The sequence below is a fragment of the Drosophila kikkawai genome, chromosome 2R (genome assembly GCF_030179895.1).
Source record: "Drosophila kikkawai strain 14028-0561.14 chromosome 2R, DkikHiC1v2, whole genome shotgun sequence".
NCBI lineage: Eukaryota > Metazoa > Arthropoda > Insecta > Diptera > Drosophilidae > Drosophila > Drosophila kikkawai.
The window spans coordinates 18544047-18559428 of record NC_091729.1 but is presented as its reverse complement, the minus strand read 5'-3'; the positions used below and the strand labels follow the sequence as shown (position 1 = coordinate 18559428).

At 39.4% G+C, this 15382-nt stretch overlaps 1 protein-coding gene and 4 non-coding genes across 11 annotated transcripts in view; 4 read left to right on the top strand and 1 right to left on the bottom strand.

The window, feature by feature from the left end:
- The window catches only part of hts (adducin 1-like protein hts), a 31139-nt gene that overhangs the window by 11637 nt on the left and 4120 nt on the right, over positions 1 to 15382 (bottom strand). For all 7 annotated transcript variants that reach the window (XM_017169532.3, XM_070283572.1, XM_017169534.3 and 4 more), the window contains exons 3-11: positions 12879 to 12924; positions 3498 to 3624; positions 2936 to 3419; positions 2128 to 2845; positions 1853 to 1976; positions 728 to 838; positions 365 to 659; positions 216 to 296; positions 73 to 144 (exon numbers count right to left, since the gene is read on the bottom strand). In XM_017169532.3, coding sequence (XP_017025021.1) covers positions 73 to 144; positions 216 to 296; positions 365 to 659; positions 728 to 838; positions 1853 to 1976; positions 2128 to 2845; positions 2936 to 3419; positions 3498 to 3593 — 1981 coding nt within the window. In that variant the 5' untranslated portion in view covers positions 3594 to 3624; positions 12879 to 12924. The remainder of the gene's footprint in view (positions 1 to 72; positions 145 to 215; positions 297 to 364; positions 660 to 727; positions 839 to 1852; positions 1977 to 2127; positions 2846 to 2935; positions 3420 to 3497; positions 3625 to 12878; positions 12925 to 15382) is intronic.
- TRNAS-CGA (transfer RNA serine (anticodon CGA)) lies at positions 8085 to 8166 on the top strand. The gene has a single exon. It is a non-coding gene; the product is annotated as a tRNA-Ser (tRNA).
- TRNAV-AAC (transfer RNA valine (anticodon AAC)) lies at positions 8531 to 8603 on the top strand. The gene has a single exon. It is a non-coding gene; the product is annotated as a tRNA-Val (tRNA).
- TRNAV-AAC (transfer RNA valine (anticodon AAC)) lies at positions 8878 to 8950 on the top strand. Its single transcript has one exon. It is a non-coding gene; the product is annotated as a tRNA-Val (tRNA).
- Positions 9289 to 9361, top strand: TRNAV-AAC (transfer RNA valine (anticodon AAC)). Its single transcript has one exon. It is a non-coding gene; the product is annotated as a tRNA-Val (tRNA).

Below are 15382 nucleotides of genomic sequence, written 5' to 3'. Positions count from 1 at the left end.
ATTAAAATTAAATCGTAGATGAACTAAAAACAAAAATCAAGTGTAACAGGACAAAGACATTATGGGACTTACCATCGCTGAGCACAACTTCCGCCTGTCGTGGCACCGGCGCCTGCTGTGTTTGAATCTCAATGACTTGGTGCTCTAAAAAAATTAATAAAATAAAACATATTAGTAACTGCCAATGAAGAATGCAATTAAAACTGCTAACTTACCGGTCTCTGGCTCGCTCTGAGGGTATTTCTTTGTCCCCGCCTGCAGGACAGCCTCGGATTCAGAGAAATCTGTGTCAGTGTCTGAAGATAATAGCAATATAAGAGTAAATTATCAAAATAAGATATAATATTTATTTACGCCCACTTACATTCGCCATGCACCGACTTCTTTTTCCGCTCCACCGTGCGTTTGTATTCATTAAGCTCATCATCCGTGACATTATCGAATGGATTCTTGGCATAGGGAGCCTTGTACACCGTGGCATTGTGCTGGAATCCACGCTGGATAATTCCCTTGGATGCGGCACCCATCATTACAACATGATCGCCTGTCTGCGACACTGTGGCATCCTTGAGTCGGCTTGCCTCATCCCATGTGACGCCCTCCAGAATATGGGACTGTGGTCCGGCGGAAATCTTATCAGCACGTCGATTGTCCTTGATCTGTTGTTTGATATTTTTCAAGCTAGTTTAGATTATGTTTCATAAACAAAAACCCATAGAATACTGACTTGTTGCTGGACCCGCTTAAACTCTCTCGGATTTGTTCCGGCAGGCACAAACTGGAGTGGATCTTCTATCCTCACTGGCGTCGAGTGGGTGGGAGAACCCTCAGCCACCCACTGAGATTTTGTATATTGTACATTGGACAATTTTTGGTTTTTTTTTTGTGGGAGGGTGGGTTGGAAAGAAGCAATGCAATTGAAAAAAGAAAGAGAAAGAAATTCGTTTTAAATGTGGGATGATGAACAACACTCAAGGTTCTTATTAAAGGGTGAAAGTATTCTTTTTAAATATATATCTTTGGTTACAATTTGTTTAGACCTTATAATTAGGGTTAAGTTCTTAATTATTCTGTAGAGTTTGACCCATTCCATACTTATATCTTGCAATGATCAAATAAACAAAAACAAAACTTAAATAGCAAGCAAAATGATTTTGTGCCTTGAAAAAAAAAGAATGCAAAACAATCACAAAGAGAAAAGTATTTCCAAAAATAAAAACATGCAAAGGAAAAAGTTGATGAATGAATGAAAATAATAAAAGATAATTATAAATGAAATCAATGAAATCGATTATTAAATGTTATAAAATGCTGATTGATTTTTAGTGTAATTTGAGTACTTTTAATAGCAAAATTTCTTTCTCTTTCTTTGCATTGTTTTGTTCTGTTTTGTTTTTTTTTTTCACCTCAGCAATAAATCGTAAAGGCGGCACAAAATCATCTATGCAAAAGTTTCATTTTGTTTTTTGTTTTTTTTGAATACATTTAAATATTTATTTGATTAATGCACATGTTACAAGTATTTGGTTTCTTGCTCGCAAAGCAGGTCAAAGTATTTTGGTTTTAGCATGAGTTAAATTCTATTTCCAAGGTATATAAATATATAGTTTTTGTGTATCGATTATTTGAATTGGCTTAATAAACGCTAAGAAGAAACTTTGATGCGTAAAGTTGCAGTTTAGTAGCAGAGTTGGGAACTAAAACTTGGCGCTAACTAAGTGAAAATCAAAGATGGAATGTCTGAATATATAGAAGTGCTGTTTCAACTGCGATACAACTATTTCCCTTCAATCTCCTTAAGGCTGGTGGTTGTGGTTTGCTGCTTCATATCTTCGAAAGTAATGATCTCTACCTTTGTAATCTTCTTGGGATCGGGAGTGCCGGTTTCCAGGACCTCGACCTTTTGGTACACGTTGGGCGAGTTGAGCCACCTGCTGCGATCGCCACCCTTGCGTAGATCACCCTTCTTCCAGATTCTAAACAAAAGGGAAGATATTAAATTAGATATGTACATCAAGAGAAAAGAACCCGAAATTATATTATATTATTGAATATATCGACTTTAAATCCGATACAGTATTGATATATAGATATATCCCCTACAATATAGAAATAAGTTTCTCTTACCCTTGACGGAAGAGCTCCTCCTCCTCGAGCAGATAGCCCAGAGATGACACAGCTGGCGGTAATTCCACATCGTTCTTGGGCTTGGGTGGATCAGATTTGATCAGAGGATGGCGGTAGATATAACCAGTGCGATAGCCAGCATTATCCAATGTACGCATCAAAGCCTCGAACTCAGCACCGCCCACACGCCACTTGGGCGGACTGCCAATCTTGGGCGTGGCAGCGGCTTCAGCTGCATCCTTCTCAGCAGCAGCAGCACCATCATCGCCGGCCGTAACAGCGGCAAACTTCTTCTCCAGATCCTCTGGAGGGCGACGCGACTGCTCATAGATGGCCTTGCGCGACTCCTCTGGAATCAGCACCAAGTTATCCACACCGACGGGCAGCAGCTTCAGTTGGGTCTCGCACGCCTGGACAATGTGGCAAGCGGCAAAGTAGGCCTCCTCAATGGTCTCGCCACAGCACAGGGCACCGTGGTTGGTTAGCAACATCACCTTAGAGTTCGGACCGAGGTTGCGGACAAGACGGTTGCGCTCCTCCTCGTCGAACAGACCAGTGTACGCGTGTGTGGTGATCTCGCCCAGCACGCAGGCATCCTTGGTGAGCGGCAGCAGACCAGCCTTCAAGGAGGAGATAGCCACCACAGGACTGCAGCCAATGTAGATGGCGCATCGGATATCGGGACGTGCAGCATGAATCACCGAGTGGAGGACAAAGTCTTAAATGGAGAAGAGACAAAGTTAATTGAATATTGAATATTGATTTCGATTGACCAGTATATATTATATCTTGTTAGACTTTAACTTACGACTCTTGTTCACGCCAAAGTTGGTGGTGCCCTGCTCCACAATCTGGCCCTGCATATCCACCTTGTTTAGCGCTGAGGCAGTGATCTCGTGATAGAGAAGCCCATACGGATTGACCAGGAAGTACTCTTGATCAACCTTGAGACGTGCAGTGATCTGTGCGCCCAGACCCTGGGTCCAGCCATTCAGATCGAGCAGACGGAATGTGGCGGCCAGCTTACACCGGAGTATCTTCTCGCCCTTGGCATAGCCCATGGACTCAACACCGCGTATGTCGTTGATGGGCACCATGCAGTTGTTGCTCTTGAATACATTGCCCACCCGCGTCACTGGAACGCCCACAATGTCCGAAAGCTGCTGCAGAATACCACTGGCACCGGCACCGCCCTCACGGGCCGAGTCCACAATCCGCTCCAGCTCCTCGCGGAAGAGTTTCGAGCCCATGATGGCCTCCACTCGCTTGCGACGCTCCATTTCGCGCATATCCTGTACAAAAGGGGTTGTGAGTAAGAGGGGTGTTTGTTTCCTCCATTATGGCTTTCCTGGGTGCAGTGCACAACGTACCTGTTCAATATCCGCGGGACGTGCTTTGTTGCTGTCATCTTCCTCGCCGGCAGTGGGATCTATGCCGTTTTGTGGCGGTTGCTCGACTTCAGTCATGATTTATTTCTTTTGTATTTCAGTTAAAATGCTGCAATAAAGAACGGAGAAGATAAACTTTACGTTAGGCGGTGTTTCTTTCATCAACTTTACGCTCAGCTGGAAAATTTTCGACTGACCTTAAAAAACTGCAAGGCAGTTGAACAAACGAAAAAGGGGGTGGCAAAACACTGAGAGCGGCTGACAGAGAAAGAGAGAGTAAAGTGCAACCACCCAAATGGAAGAGAGTTCTCTCTCCGTCAGAGACAGTCGTCGGATTTCCCTGAGAATGTCAAATGGCGTTGGCCAGGGGGAAAGCAGAGAAACCGCCGAGGGGTGAGAGGTGACACACACACAAAATGGACTGCCGCATATTTCCACTTTAGTTAATTTCTAATTTTGGCTAAAATAAATTCCTAAATTGAGGGGAGAAAAGAGCGAGCACCCGGGGGAAAATGCATAAGTACTTCTCTCTACATTTTCTCGTATCCACGTGCTAAGACGGCAGCCACAGAGAAAGAAATATAAACGGAAGAATCGGTGAAAACTATTTTAAGATCCATTCGGCTTTTTACGAAACCCCCAAAATTCATTATGCCTCGAAAGTCAAAACGAAACGAAGGAGCTCCTCCTCTGCTGAGCTGTCTCGATCCCGAAACGAACCAAGAAGGCAGAGCACCAACCAAAATAAATAAACAAAAAAATGTGTGAGTGTTTCTGCTGCTGCTCTTTAAATTTTAGGCGTGGTGCGCTTGACTTGGAATACCACGAATAATAGTATTAACCTTCAGAATATCGTAAACAATTGGCCGGCGAATAAACATAGAAAATAATGTCATCGCTCCGCGCAACTGAGATAACAAATGGAAATGCAATGAGCCAAGCTCAGCCAAATTCGTAACCCGAAACACAGCTCAATTTCCATGTGACACACTTGAGATTGAGAAGCAACAATAAGTCATAATTATGGTGCATTATGCTGACCCGATTTCTTCCACTACACCCACCAGCATTTCTTTAGTTCTCTCTTTTTTTTCCCCAATTAAAAGCACAAATTTCTACATAAATATGCCAATTTAGAGAGGAAATTGCAATGGGAAGTGGAAGAAGGAAAGGGAAAAGCAAAGGGGGAGTGAGCATGAAGCATAGCCCCTTTCGTGGGCGGCGACTTTTGTAGTCGGCTTATGTATGCTCAGGAAAAAAATGTGCTAAAAAAAAAAAGAACAAGGAACAATACTATAATCGCTGTTACAAAGATAAAAAACACCTTTGCATTTTAAGATAAAGTGCAGCGATTTGAGAAGTAAGTATAATGCCAAAAACACACTAAAATCTTGTCCAAATACAGATTTTTTAGTAGCCAACCAAGGAACCTTTTCAGCACTAATTTTGCTAACAAATTCAATCTTACACCTCAGAAATTAAATTTAAAATTATCTAAAATTGTTTTCTGTGCTGCAACAATGCATTATCAAAGGCGTTTATTTGCTGCTGACTTTGCCGTTTGCTAATTATGACGTATTGGCGACGCGTGCCGCATATTTGAGCTTTCTTTTAACAACAATATCGTGATGTGCAGGTAATTGAACTTTGCTGCCAACAGCAACACCTCACCGCACCTCACCTTGCACAACTTATTCGTTGTGCGTGGGCGGCGTAAAATGTTCAGTTTTGGGTTGAAATCAAACAGAATAATGCTGAATAAACGCTTTTTAAGTGACTACAAGAAAGAGATGCAGACGAGCTAGGGAGTTGTTGTGTTTAATGCGTGGGCCTTGAATAAACTTAACGAGCCAAACAGTTTTCCAGCGTGGGTAGATTCAGACTCCTCCAAAACGGAGCTAGCTGAGAGTTGTGTAGGTGGCAAAAATAAAGAAAACTAGAAGTTCTGGTAGACAGAAGAAGCCTTTGGTTTCTCACGCATTGCAAGCTCTTGGTGTGCTCAAAAAAAAGTCTTATTATCTGATGATTTTTGTTAAATATTTTATGCAAGCTGCGATCTGTTTAGTTTTTAAGTTTAAACGCCCATTAAACCAAGATATTTGTAGCAAATACCCAAAAAACCAAACTCGAATCTGGCTACCAAAAAAGGATAACAATGTCAATGGATTAAACCCCTTTTGGTGACTCCACACACACTTTTTGTTTTTGGAAGCTTTGGCCGCACCAGTCAGCTTCTCTACTCCACTTTCTGTAGGCTCTTTCTCTCTATGACCTTTTTGTGCGGAAGACAACAATTAAATTTAGGAGCAGCTAACGACACAGAGACGCCGCCATCGCCACCGTCGCGCCGCGTCGCGTCAGCGTCAGACAAATGTTGTTGTTGACATTATGCAATTACATCACACTTGTTTGGCGCGGACACACCCATGTCTTTCAATGGTTAAAGTGTGCCGGCTCCAAAACCGGCAGACAACAAAATATATGTACACATCTGTATGTATTCTATAGAATGTTGCAAAGGCAAGGCTGATAACATAGGCCTAACAGCCAGCGAACACGACATTCATTTGATAATTTGGCAAGGTCTGGCCAAGATAACTAATACAAATATTGATATTATGATCTGATAAAATAATAATAAAAAAATTATAAAATAAAATATTTATAAAGTTAAGAATCAAAATATTTAATACTAAACTTGTGTAAATAACTAAAATGACGTTGAAATGTTAACCAGTCTAGCTTTATACGGTAATATTTTAGCGAAATTTAACCTATTAACTCAAGTACAATTAAATATTTATTAAATCACAAAGATTTTACATTTCTATAAATTTTGGTCAAAATTCTCAATCACTCAAATATATTTCGTACTCCAATTAGCAGCTCAACCAATTGACCCAGAGAACCAAACCGAACACCCTCTAACAGGTTGGCTGATAAGTCCCCGGTCTAACAAAGAAAAACACATTTTTTTGTCAAAATTCGTTATTATTATTTAACATAGTTCCCTTCAAGAGCGATACAACGATTATAAAGACCTTCCAATTTTTTGATACCATTTTGGTAGTACTCCTTCGGCTTTGCCTCAAAATAGGCCTCAGTTTCGGCGATCACCTCTTCATTGCAGCCAAATTTTTTCCCTGTCGCTGGGGGCCAGATCTGGAGAATACGGTGGGTGTGGAAGCAGTTCGAAGCCCAATTCATGAATTTTTGCCATCGTTCTCAATGACTTGTGGCACGGTTGTTTTTGGTCAAATGTGAGCTCGCGCGGCACCCATTTTGCACAGAGCTTCCGCATATCCAAATGTTGATGAATGATATGACCAACACGTTCCTTTGATACTTTAAGGCCTATGCTATCTCGATCAACTTTATTTTACGGTCATTCAAAATCATTTTGTGGATTTTTTTGATGTTTTCGACGGTAACCACCTCTTTCGGGCGTCCACTGCGTTCACCGTCCTCCGTGCTCATTTCACCACGATTGAATTTTGCATACCAATCAATTATTGTTGATTTCCCTACGGCAGACTCCGGAAACTTATTATCAAGCCAAGTTTTCGCTTCCACTGTATTTTTTCCCTTCAGAAAACAGTATTTTATCAAAACACGAAATTCCTTTTTTTCAAATTTTTTCACAATAACAAAAGTTGCTTCACAAAAGACGCTCTATCTCACAAACTAATTGACTGACAGACGTCAAATTTTGAGACGAATCATTTAAAGGTTAGTACTATATAAAAATAATATGCATTCAATACTAGCGACGTCATCTATGTGTCAGACCGGGGACTTATCAGCCAACCTGTTATATGCGCCTTTTCACACATATGAATACTGGCGTTAATTAAATTTTTCAAGTATTCAATTATCGCGCAACGGAAGAGATCTTACGCAATCTTCCACTCCATCGAGCGCAGCCCAGGCAGCTGTCCCCCCATTCATTGCCCCCCAAGTGTGCAGGCAATAAGGTCGCTCATTCAGTTTTAATAATGCAACAAGTCACTCACTCGCTCAGTCAGTCAGTCAGTCAGTGGGGCACAAGCCCAGATTCGATGAGGGCGATGATGATCATGTGGAACAATCTTTCAAAACCGAAAAAAACGGAAATAAGAAAACATCCATCCCATATGGCAGCGGGAATAATAAAAGCGGATAGTCAGTAACAAAAACAAGTGCAATAAACCAGCGCCAAGTGTAAATAATAATAATTTTTAGCTGTCAAAGACTCTGAAGGGAAAATGATAAATGGAAATGTTGGCGGTGACCACTTTAAAGTAGTTGAAAAACTAGCTTAATTTCTAAACTAAATACTGTTTGTATAAATTGACGTTGTGCATCACTGAGATGAATGGCACACCGTGAAAATATATACAGTTTTTAATATGCGAAACGTGGTCAGAGAGAACTGGCAAAGTAAATGTTTGCGGGCCTCGCAATAAGAACGTTTCACACCCAAAGACCATCCCCCGGATTTTTTCGCCGAAGCACCAGGAACGAGCAAGAGGGCCGAGCTGCTCCGACTGGCAACTGCTATGTTTGAGTTTGGACGCGCTCGCTTCACAAGCAGTCGTGGCCGAGTGGTTAAGGCGTCTGACTCGAAATCAGATTCCCTCTGGGAGCGTAGGTTCGAATCCTACCGGCTGCGATGGAAAGTAACTTTTTTTCTGTTTACTTTTTTATTTTCCGGAAAACTTATTTCTCTTGGTTTTATAAAATGTTGAATTTGGCATATGATAAAAGAGAAACAGAAATAAAGATTGTCAGATATTTTTTACTGGCTTTAGTTCCTATTTTATAGATGAATTATTTACCTGAATTAAAATTCTTAATCGTAATTATCAAACTAAGAACTTTATAGGCAACTTTAAATTGGAAATTGAAGGAATGATCTTTCCATAGTGTTGTTTATTATTTTAACACAACTAACAAATAATATATAAATAGAAAACAATTGACAATTTTTTCTAACGCCGAAAACTGGCCAGTGTTTGGCTGCCCCGATTTCAGCTGTTTCCGTGGTGTAGCGGTTATCACATCTGCCTAACACGCAGAAGGCCCCCGGTTCGATCCCGGGCGGAAACATGTGGATTTTTTTAATGGATATAATTTTTATTTTATTATACTATTGATGCTTTCTTTTTAAAATTAACTCCACGCCAAGGAAAAAGCTTAAGCAAACAACACGTTGAATCATCGAGTTAAGCAGAGCCAGTTAAAAATATATTCATATAAATGAAAATTCTGTTTACATGGACTACATTCTAAATTTTACTTAATAAATCCTTTAATTTAGCCGCAGTTACTATCTGTTCCCATAAAACGCACTACTAGGCATTTGGCTAACGAGCTTCCAGCCGTTTCCGTGGTGTAGCGGTTATCACATCTGCCTAACACGCAGAAGGCCCCCGGTTCGATCCCGGGCGGAAACAGGTTAAAATTTTTTGTTTTAATAATATTTAGCTGTCAGATTTTTTTAATACTTTAAAAGTAAAAAAATAAAATGTATGTTTGATAATGCTAGTAACCGGGGCTTTAAGATAAAGGCGAGATAGTAGTAGATGACATACTTAATCCAATAACTTGGCCATGTTTTAATTACGGAAATATCTTTTTCTCCTAGTTTTGTGCAAAATAATAAAAAAAAAAAAAACCGTTTCGTATTCAATGAAACAGAAACATAAACAAAAGTAATTAGTTGTTTCACTTTTTCCATTCGTTCCAAATAACGAAAAGAGCTACTAAGCTTTTGGTTGCTATGCCACCAGCTGTTTCCGTGGTGTAGCGGTTATCACATCTGCCTAACACGCAGAAGGCCCCCGGTTCGATCCCGGGCGGAAACAGGTAGAACTTCTTTTTTTTTGTTTCTTTTTAAAACTTTTAATTATTTCATCCTTTATTTTATATAGAAACTAAATGTATATACCCCTAATTATATAAATTAAAAAGAAGTTTATTCAACTAAGGGGCTTTATGTCGTGCGTTGGCCTATCTTTAATCTCCGGACCTGTCATCACTGAGATGTCTTTATTTTTGTATTTGGCGTTTATCTCTCCTCACTTTCAGACACTGCCGTGTGTGGAATTTCTTAATAAGGTGGTAGCAGCAGAGGGTCTAGCCGTGAGGCTTTTCCGTCCGTGTCTGCCCCTTGGTCTTGGGTCTTGCTAATTTTGTTTGTTTTGCTAACAAGCTGCCAGCTTGTCTGCCTCGAACCCGTTCATTCGTTCGTTGGTTGGTTCTCTCCTGCCGCTCTTTCCTCTTCTTACTTCACTTCATTGTACTTATCTTCTGGACCCAGTGCCAGTGCTGGTCGGCTACCGAAAGTCGCGTGTGAGTCACGTGGCTTGAATTACAAAATCCGCACATAAATCTCATCAAAGTTAGCGGCGCCAACGCCCATTATGTGTGTGAAGAAAAAAACACTTGAGGAAAGCGCATAAATACAAAATTTTTAGCTGCTAGTGGAGGCCAAAAAAAGAAAAGTGACAACAAGTGGGCAAAGGCAGAAAAAGTTTAATGAAAGGAAAATGAATAGCGCGTCTTGCTACAAACAATTTGTTTGTAGTATGCTTTCGTCTTCTGTTTGACTTTTTGTCTGCTTTTTCTGCCCTTGATGTAAGCCAAAGCCTCTTGTAAACCCAACAAAGTGTATTTTTTATTCCGATGCTTCGGTGTCGTCTTTGACTCACTTGGCCAAGGGCCAGAAAAAAGCTTGGCCAATTTTCGTATTTTTGATTCACATAAATTTTGTAAAATTGCCAAATAAACTTGAAATCTGCACACAGTCGTTGAGGTTGGGTGACGTCCATGGTGGATAATTCATAAATTATGTTCATTGAATGGTGGAATATATGGATTTAAAATCATTCGATGCTTAAAAGATTGCAAATATTTTTGCTATAAATGTTGTTTTACCATATTATAAATATTGATTTAAAATGATCTATTTACTTAAAAGAAAACCTAACATAATTAAGTTATTCTCGTTATTTTCTTTGCCGCCCTTGTTACTCAAGTTGAGACCCGTAAATGGGGGCTGAAATAATCATATTTGTAGAGTATGACATCACCCAGGACAATGTCGCACCCAGGACCTTTCACCCTCCTCCGCCCACAACGCACACAGAGCTATCTTAAAATCGAGCAAATAAAACTTCATCCCCTCGGAATGAAATGACGTCACTTCCTGTCATTAACTCAAAACGAAAGACAAGCATAAGCAGCGCACAACAACAGCCCCCCCAGAAGCACCCACCCACTCCAAGGATATATTTTTACGAATCGCGTGGAAGCATTTCCCGGCCGGCAAACTGAACTGTTGGCGCCACCATTCTGATATTCTGTCATTTTGTGGCGCCAAAGGTTTTCCAAATTGCATAGCAACACGACGGTAATGAAAATGCCGGCCATAAAAGCTCGGGAAAAAAAAACAACAAAATAATAAAAACGAAATCAACATAGTAAGGAAAGTAAGGAAAAGACCAATAAAAAGGTGGGCGTGACACGAGACAGGTATTTCTGTAAGGAATCGCGTCTCATTTCACTTGTCCCGAGGGTTGTGAGGGGGTAGATGTGGTTGGTCGTTGAACCCTTCTGTGGTGACCCGAACACGCGACTGCCGACGTGTGGCAATGGAAACTACTGAGCCTGCTGCGTGTTTACGGTTAGTTTAAGGTTCCCGGATAATCGATGGAAAACCCATCGACACACACACATGTCCGTATCGACAGTAACTTAATCTTGATACGAACACATACTATATTTTGCTGCATTAAATGGGATTTTAATTGCACAGTCGCCGACATGTACAGTAGAGTTCCGGTTTGTTTAACAATTATAAAATGAGTTTTTGAAGGGTTGAAGACGAATGTCCACAGGACTAAAGCAATCAGAATTAAATGAATATTATTATATCCCTGTTGTAAGATATTACAACTAAACCAAGAGAATTTCTTTTGAACAGAAATTCTATCCAAATTAAAAAAAAACAGACAGAACAGACTTGGAAATACAAATAATATAATATTGTAAATCCCCATTTCAGTTTCTTAATTACATTGCTTAAGCCCTTACGAGATAGTTTTACAACTTAAAGCTAATTTATAGTTTCTGCTAAGAACGCCCTGTAGTTCGAAAGCTTGTTAAAGCGTGCAATATTTTTTACGTCTTTTTAGTTTTGTTAAGTCCAAAGCAGCGAACAAAACTTAAAGAAAACTGTTTACCCTGATTGCCAAAAAGAAAAAAACCACAATAATAATAAAGCAAGAAGCCAAAGTTGCTGGTCTCACAGTCTGGTTCAATGACCCATTTATGAAAGTGCTAGATGAACGCAAAACGATCCAATCCTCATGCCGGAATTTCTCTCCGCTGTCGCTCTGTTTATTGCTGGCAGTGTTTCGTCGAAAGCCAGTGTACCATGCCCGAAGGGTAAATCAAAATTTATGCAGTACCCATAGAAGCCGGAGATATATATGGAACATAGCGCAGATCCATGTGGACATAAATGGAACAGTTCAACAGTATAAAAAGCGCCAGCCAGACTCAACGCTTAAGTGGCTTTTAATTCAATTCCAGCCGAAGCAGAAAGAGAGAACGGAGAGTATACGAGATGTACGAAAAAAATAAAATCCAGTGAAACAAAGGTCATGCTTAATTGAATTAGAGGTGAAGTTATGCGTGGCATGTAAAGTGATCTGAGAGATAAGGTTAAAACAGGAGAGAGTACTGCAATTTACATATCAATTACATGGCACCTACATGTGTAAATAGTAAACAACAAAATCAGAGATAGCTACTTTTTTATTCAGCTTATCGCGAAAACACAAACAAATCCCGCCCCGTGACATCATCGTTAGTTGTTGATTATGAAATATGCATAATCAACCTATGCAAAACTGTAGTGACAAAGAGAGATGACAAAAATCTCCGCTTGAGTGCCATTAATACAAATTATTTATCTCCCTTTGATGGTCATGATCTCGATTAGTTCTCAATTAGTTTGGCAAACAATACAAAAAAATAAGAGAAAAAACACGGAACACAATTAGATATCGCTCAAGTCTGGCGTAAGCAAAAAGTTCAAAGTTGATTGAGGTGTGGCTTCCCCTGTATTTTCCTCTCTGTCTTTTTTCACGCTACTCCTTAGCAAACAAGTGTCAATAAAATCCAAAGAGAGCCCTCCTCAATCACAATCATTGCAAAACCTTGCACAAATATGTGGCAACAGATAAAATATATTTAAAAAATAAAGTAAATAGAAGGGGAATCGAGTCTTGTTTGCTCCGCTTTCAGTTGATTTGCTTTGCACTTGACTTATGGGCGTGTATTTGATGTCAATCCAAGAATAGATCTAAAACTCACCTTAAAATTGAATTTGTTGCGTGATTATAATACTTTTATGATTTTCCTGAAAATGAATAAGATAAGGTTTAAGGTTAGTTAAGTATAATATTTATGTGGGAAACCCCACAGTAAAATCAAAAAATAAATACATTATCTTTTGATGTCATTTTAATGTTCTGTTTACTTAGAAATATAAAAAAAACCCAATTAATTTTTTTTAATTTGCAGTTTTATATGATTTTATTAAGATAAGAATCTCTGGCTTGCAAAAGTTTGCCTTTGGGCAAGTAAACATTAAATAATATAAAAATTCAAAGAGCAGAGAGGAGAGAGAGGTGTGAGCATTTTCCCTTTTTCTTGGCAAACAGATTTCCCGTTTTTCTACACACATAAAACAGAGAGTTGTTCAGATGCTGCGTCTGCTCTGCCAACGTTGATGCTGCGGTCAGCGCCTCTGCTCGATGATGTCATGTGAATATTTTTAGTTAGCGCGCTTTATAATATTTTCGTACTACTCGCTACTTGCCCAGACACACAAGCACACAAAAACACACACTGAATGGCTCACCGATAGCAGACGCTCCCAGCAAACAAAATAAAATAATTGAGTTATCGAGGGGGAGGTTATTTCGGCCTGGAATTCTTTGGCAGAGGAAAATCACTGCCTAGAGACTACAATTATTAGATTTTCGGACAGTTTTTTACAATATGCTGAATACCAACAATTTTATAATCTTCGACTTTAAAAAAAGTTTTATTATAATATATTACCATGTAATTTACAACATTGCGGGTTTATAAAGATACTCTATATACCCAAATATTAATTTAGTTTAATTACACCTTTCTTTGATGCGCTCAGGCGATCAACACATTACACTTGCAACGCACAATTGCAGTCTGAAATTGGCCAATAAACGCGCTCTAAATGTTTCTGCGTGAAAGCCCAGACACGAAACATTGGTAACGCAATTCAGCCGCTTCTGGTGTTGATTTACAAACCGAGATCGGCGTGTTGAATAGAAGCTATAAACGATTATGTAAGCCGCCTCTTTCGTGTGCAGCACAATTCGCTTTTTCTCTCCCCCTCGGATTTTTTTTTTTTTTCCTTTCTTTAATATCTTTTTTTGTTTTGCATTATGAATTCATTTATGCAGCAACACGTTTGCGCTTATTGTTGGACTACTCGACTCTGGTTTGTTGTTGCCTCTATTGTTATATGATGATGATAATGATGATGGCCTTTTTATAGAGCTTTATTGTTGCCCTCGTGTTTGGCAATGTTGCAGTGAAGAGAAGTTGTTTGAAAACCTGATTTTTATTGACATTTGTGCCCAGCAAAGTGGGTTAGCCATTCATTAAAAGAGGGAAATATCAACTGTTAAAGAATTGTACAAAAAATGCTGGATGTAGTTGAAAGTGTTTTCTTTATTGTTGCCCCTTGAGCCGTAAACAAAATCTGCAGTATATAAAAGTATTTCCTATGCAATTTATATCCGGCTAAGATTCTCTTATTGGAATCAGTTCTAGTTGGACGTTGGCGGAAGAGTGATTGCATTGCAATTAGGTGTACATTATGGTCAGCCACTTGTCACGTTTGAAAGCAACAAATAATAGACAATTACATTTAATTCTCTAGTATTTACATTAATTACAACAAATTGTGGCAATTTAAAGAGAAGAAGAGAAAATAAAACAACAACTGAGAAGGGTTCCATTTCCCACGCCTACACAAACGGGAGAACGAAATTAGCCTAAATTCCAATTTAAATTTAGTTCAGTCGGATCAGGCCGCCATAATAACAGGCTTTCAATCACTTTCAGCCCACTGAGAGCGGTGGTATATCCGAGAGAGATGGAGCAAGTAAGAAAAACAGACCCAGAAGACGGAGGAAACAATTCCATTGAAGTTCAAGCGCAGCAGAAGAAATGACAGCGAGCAATGTTAAAGAAGGCAAGAAATGCAGACACACAGCTCCATCAGCTTTGTCGTCTCCAATCTTTATAGAAATTGTCTACATTTTTCCTTGCCTTCGCTTCCGAACATTTTCGGTATAATTATCCACATTGTCGTCGCGCCTTTTTGCCTCTCATCATTTTCTGCTGGTCTCGAGCTTAAAAAAGCCTGAATAACAACACAAGACACAGACTGTTTATTGGACTGCTGCACTTTAAGAGTAAGCCCTTTTATAAAACGAGTATTTTCAGGAATGCATTTAATAAATATTTAATAATAATGATGAAAATAAAATTAATATGTATTTATTTTTAGAAATAATATCTCCAATGAGGGAATACTTTTTATAGGGTATCCAAATTTCAGTTTTTTCTTGACTTGTTTTCTTTTAAGATTTATGTTTTGTTGGAGCAGTTTGTTTTTGTTATTTTTGTTGGCTGATGCGCTGCTGCTTCTGCAACTGTACATTTGTTATTGCTGTCTCCGCCTCTTGCCTTCTCCCTCTATCTTTCATTCTCTCTCTTTCACCCCATCTCTCTTCTCGAGTTCTGTGTCTGGTTTATTG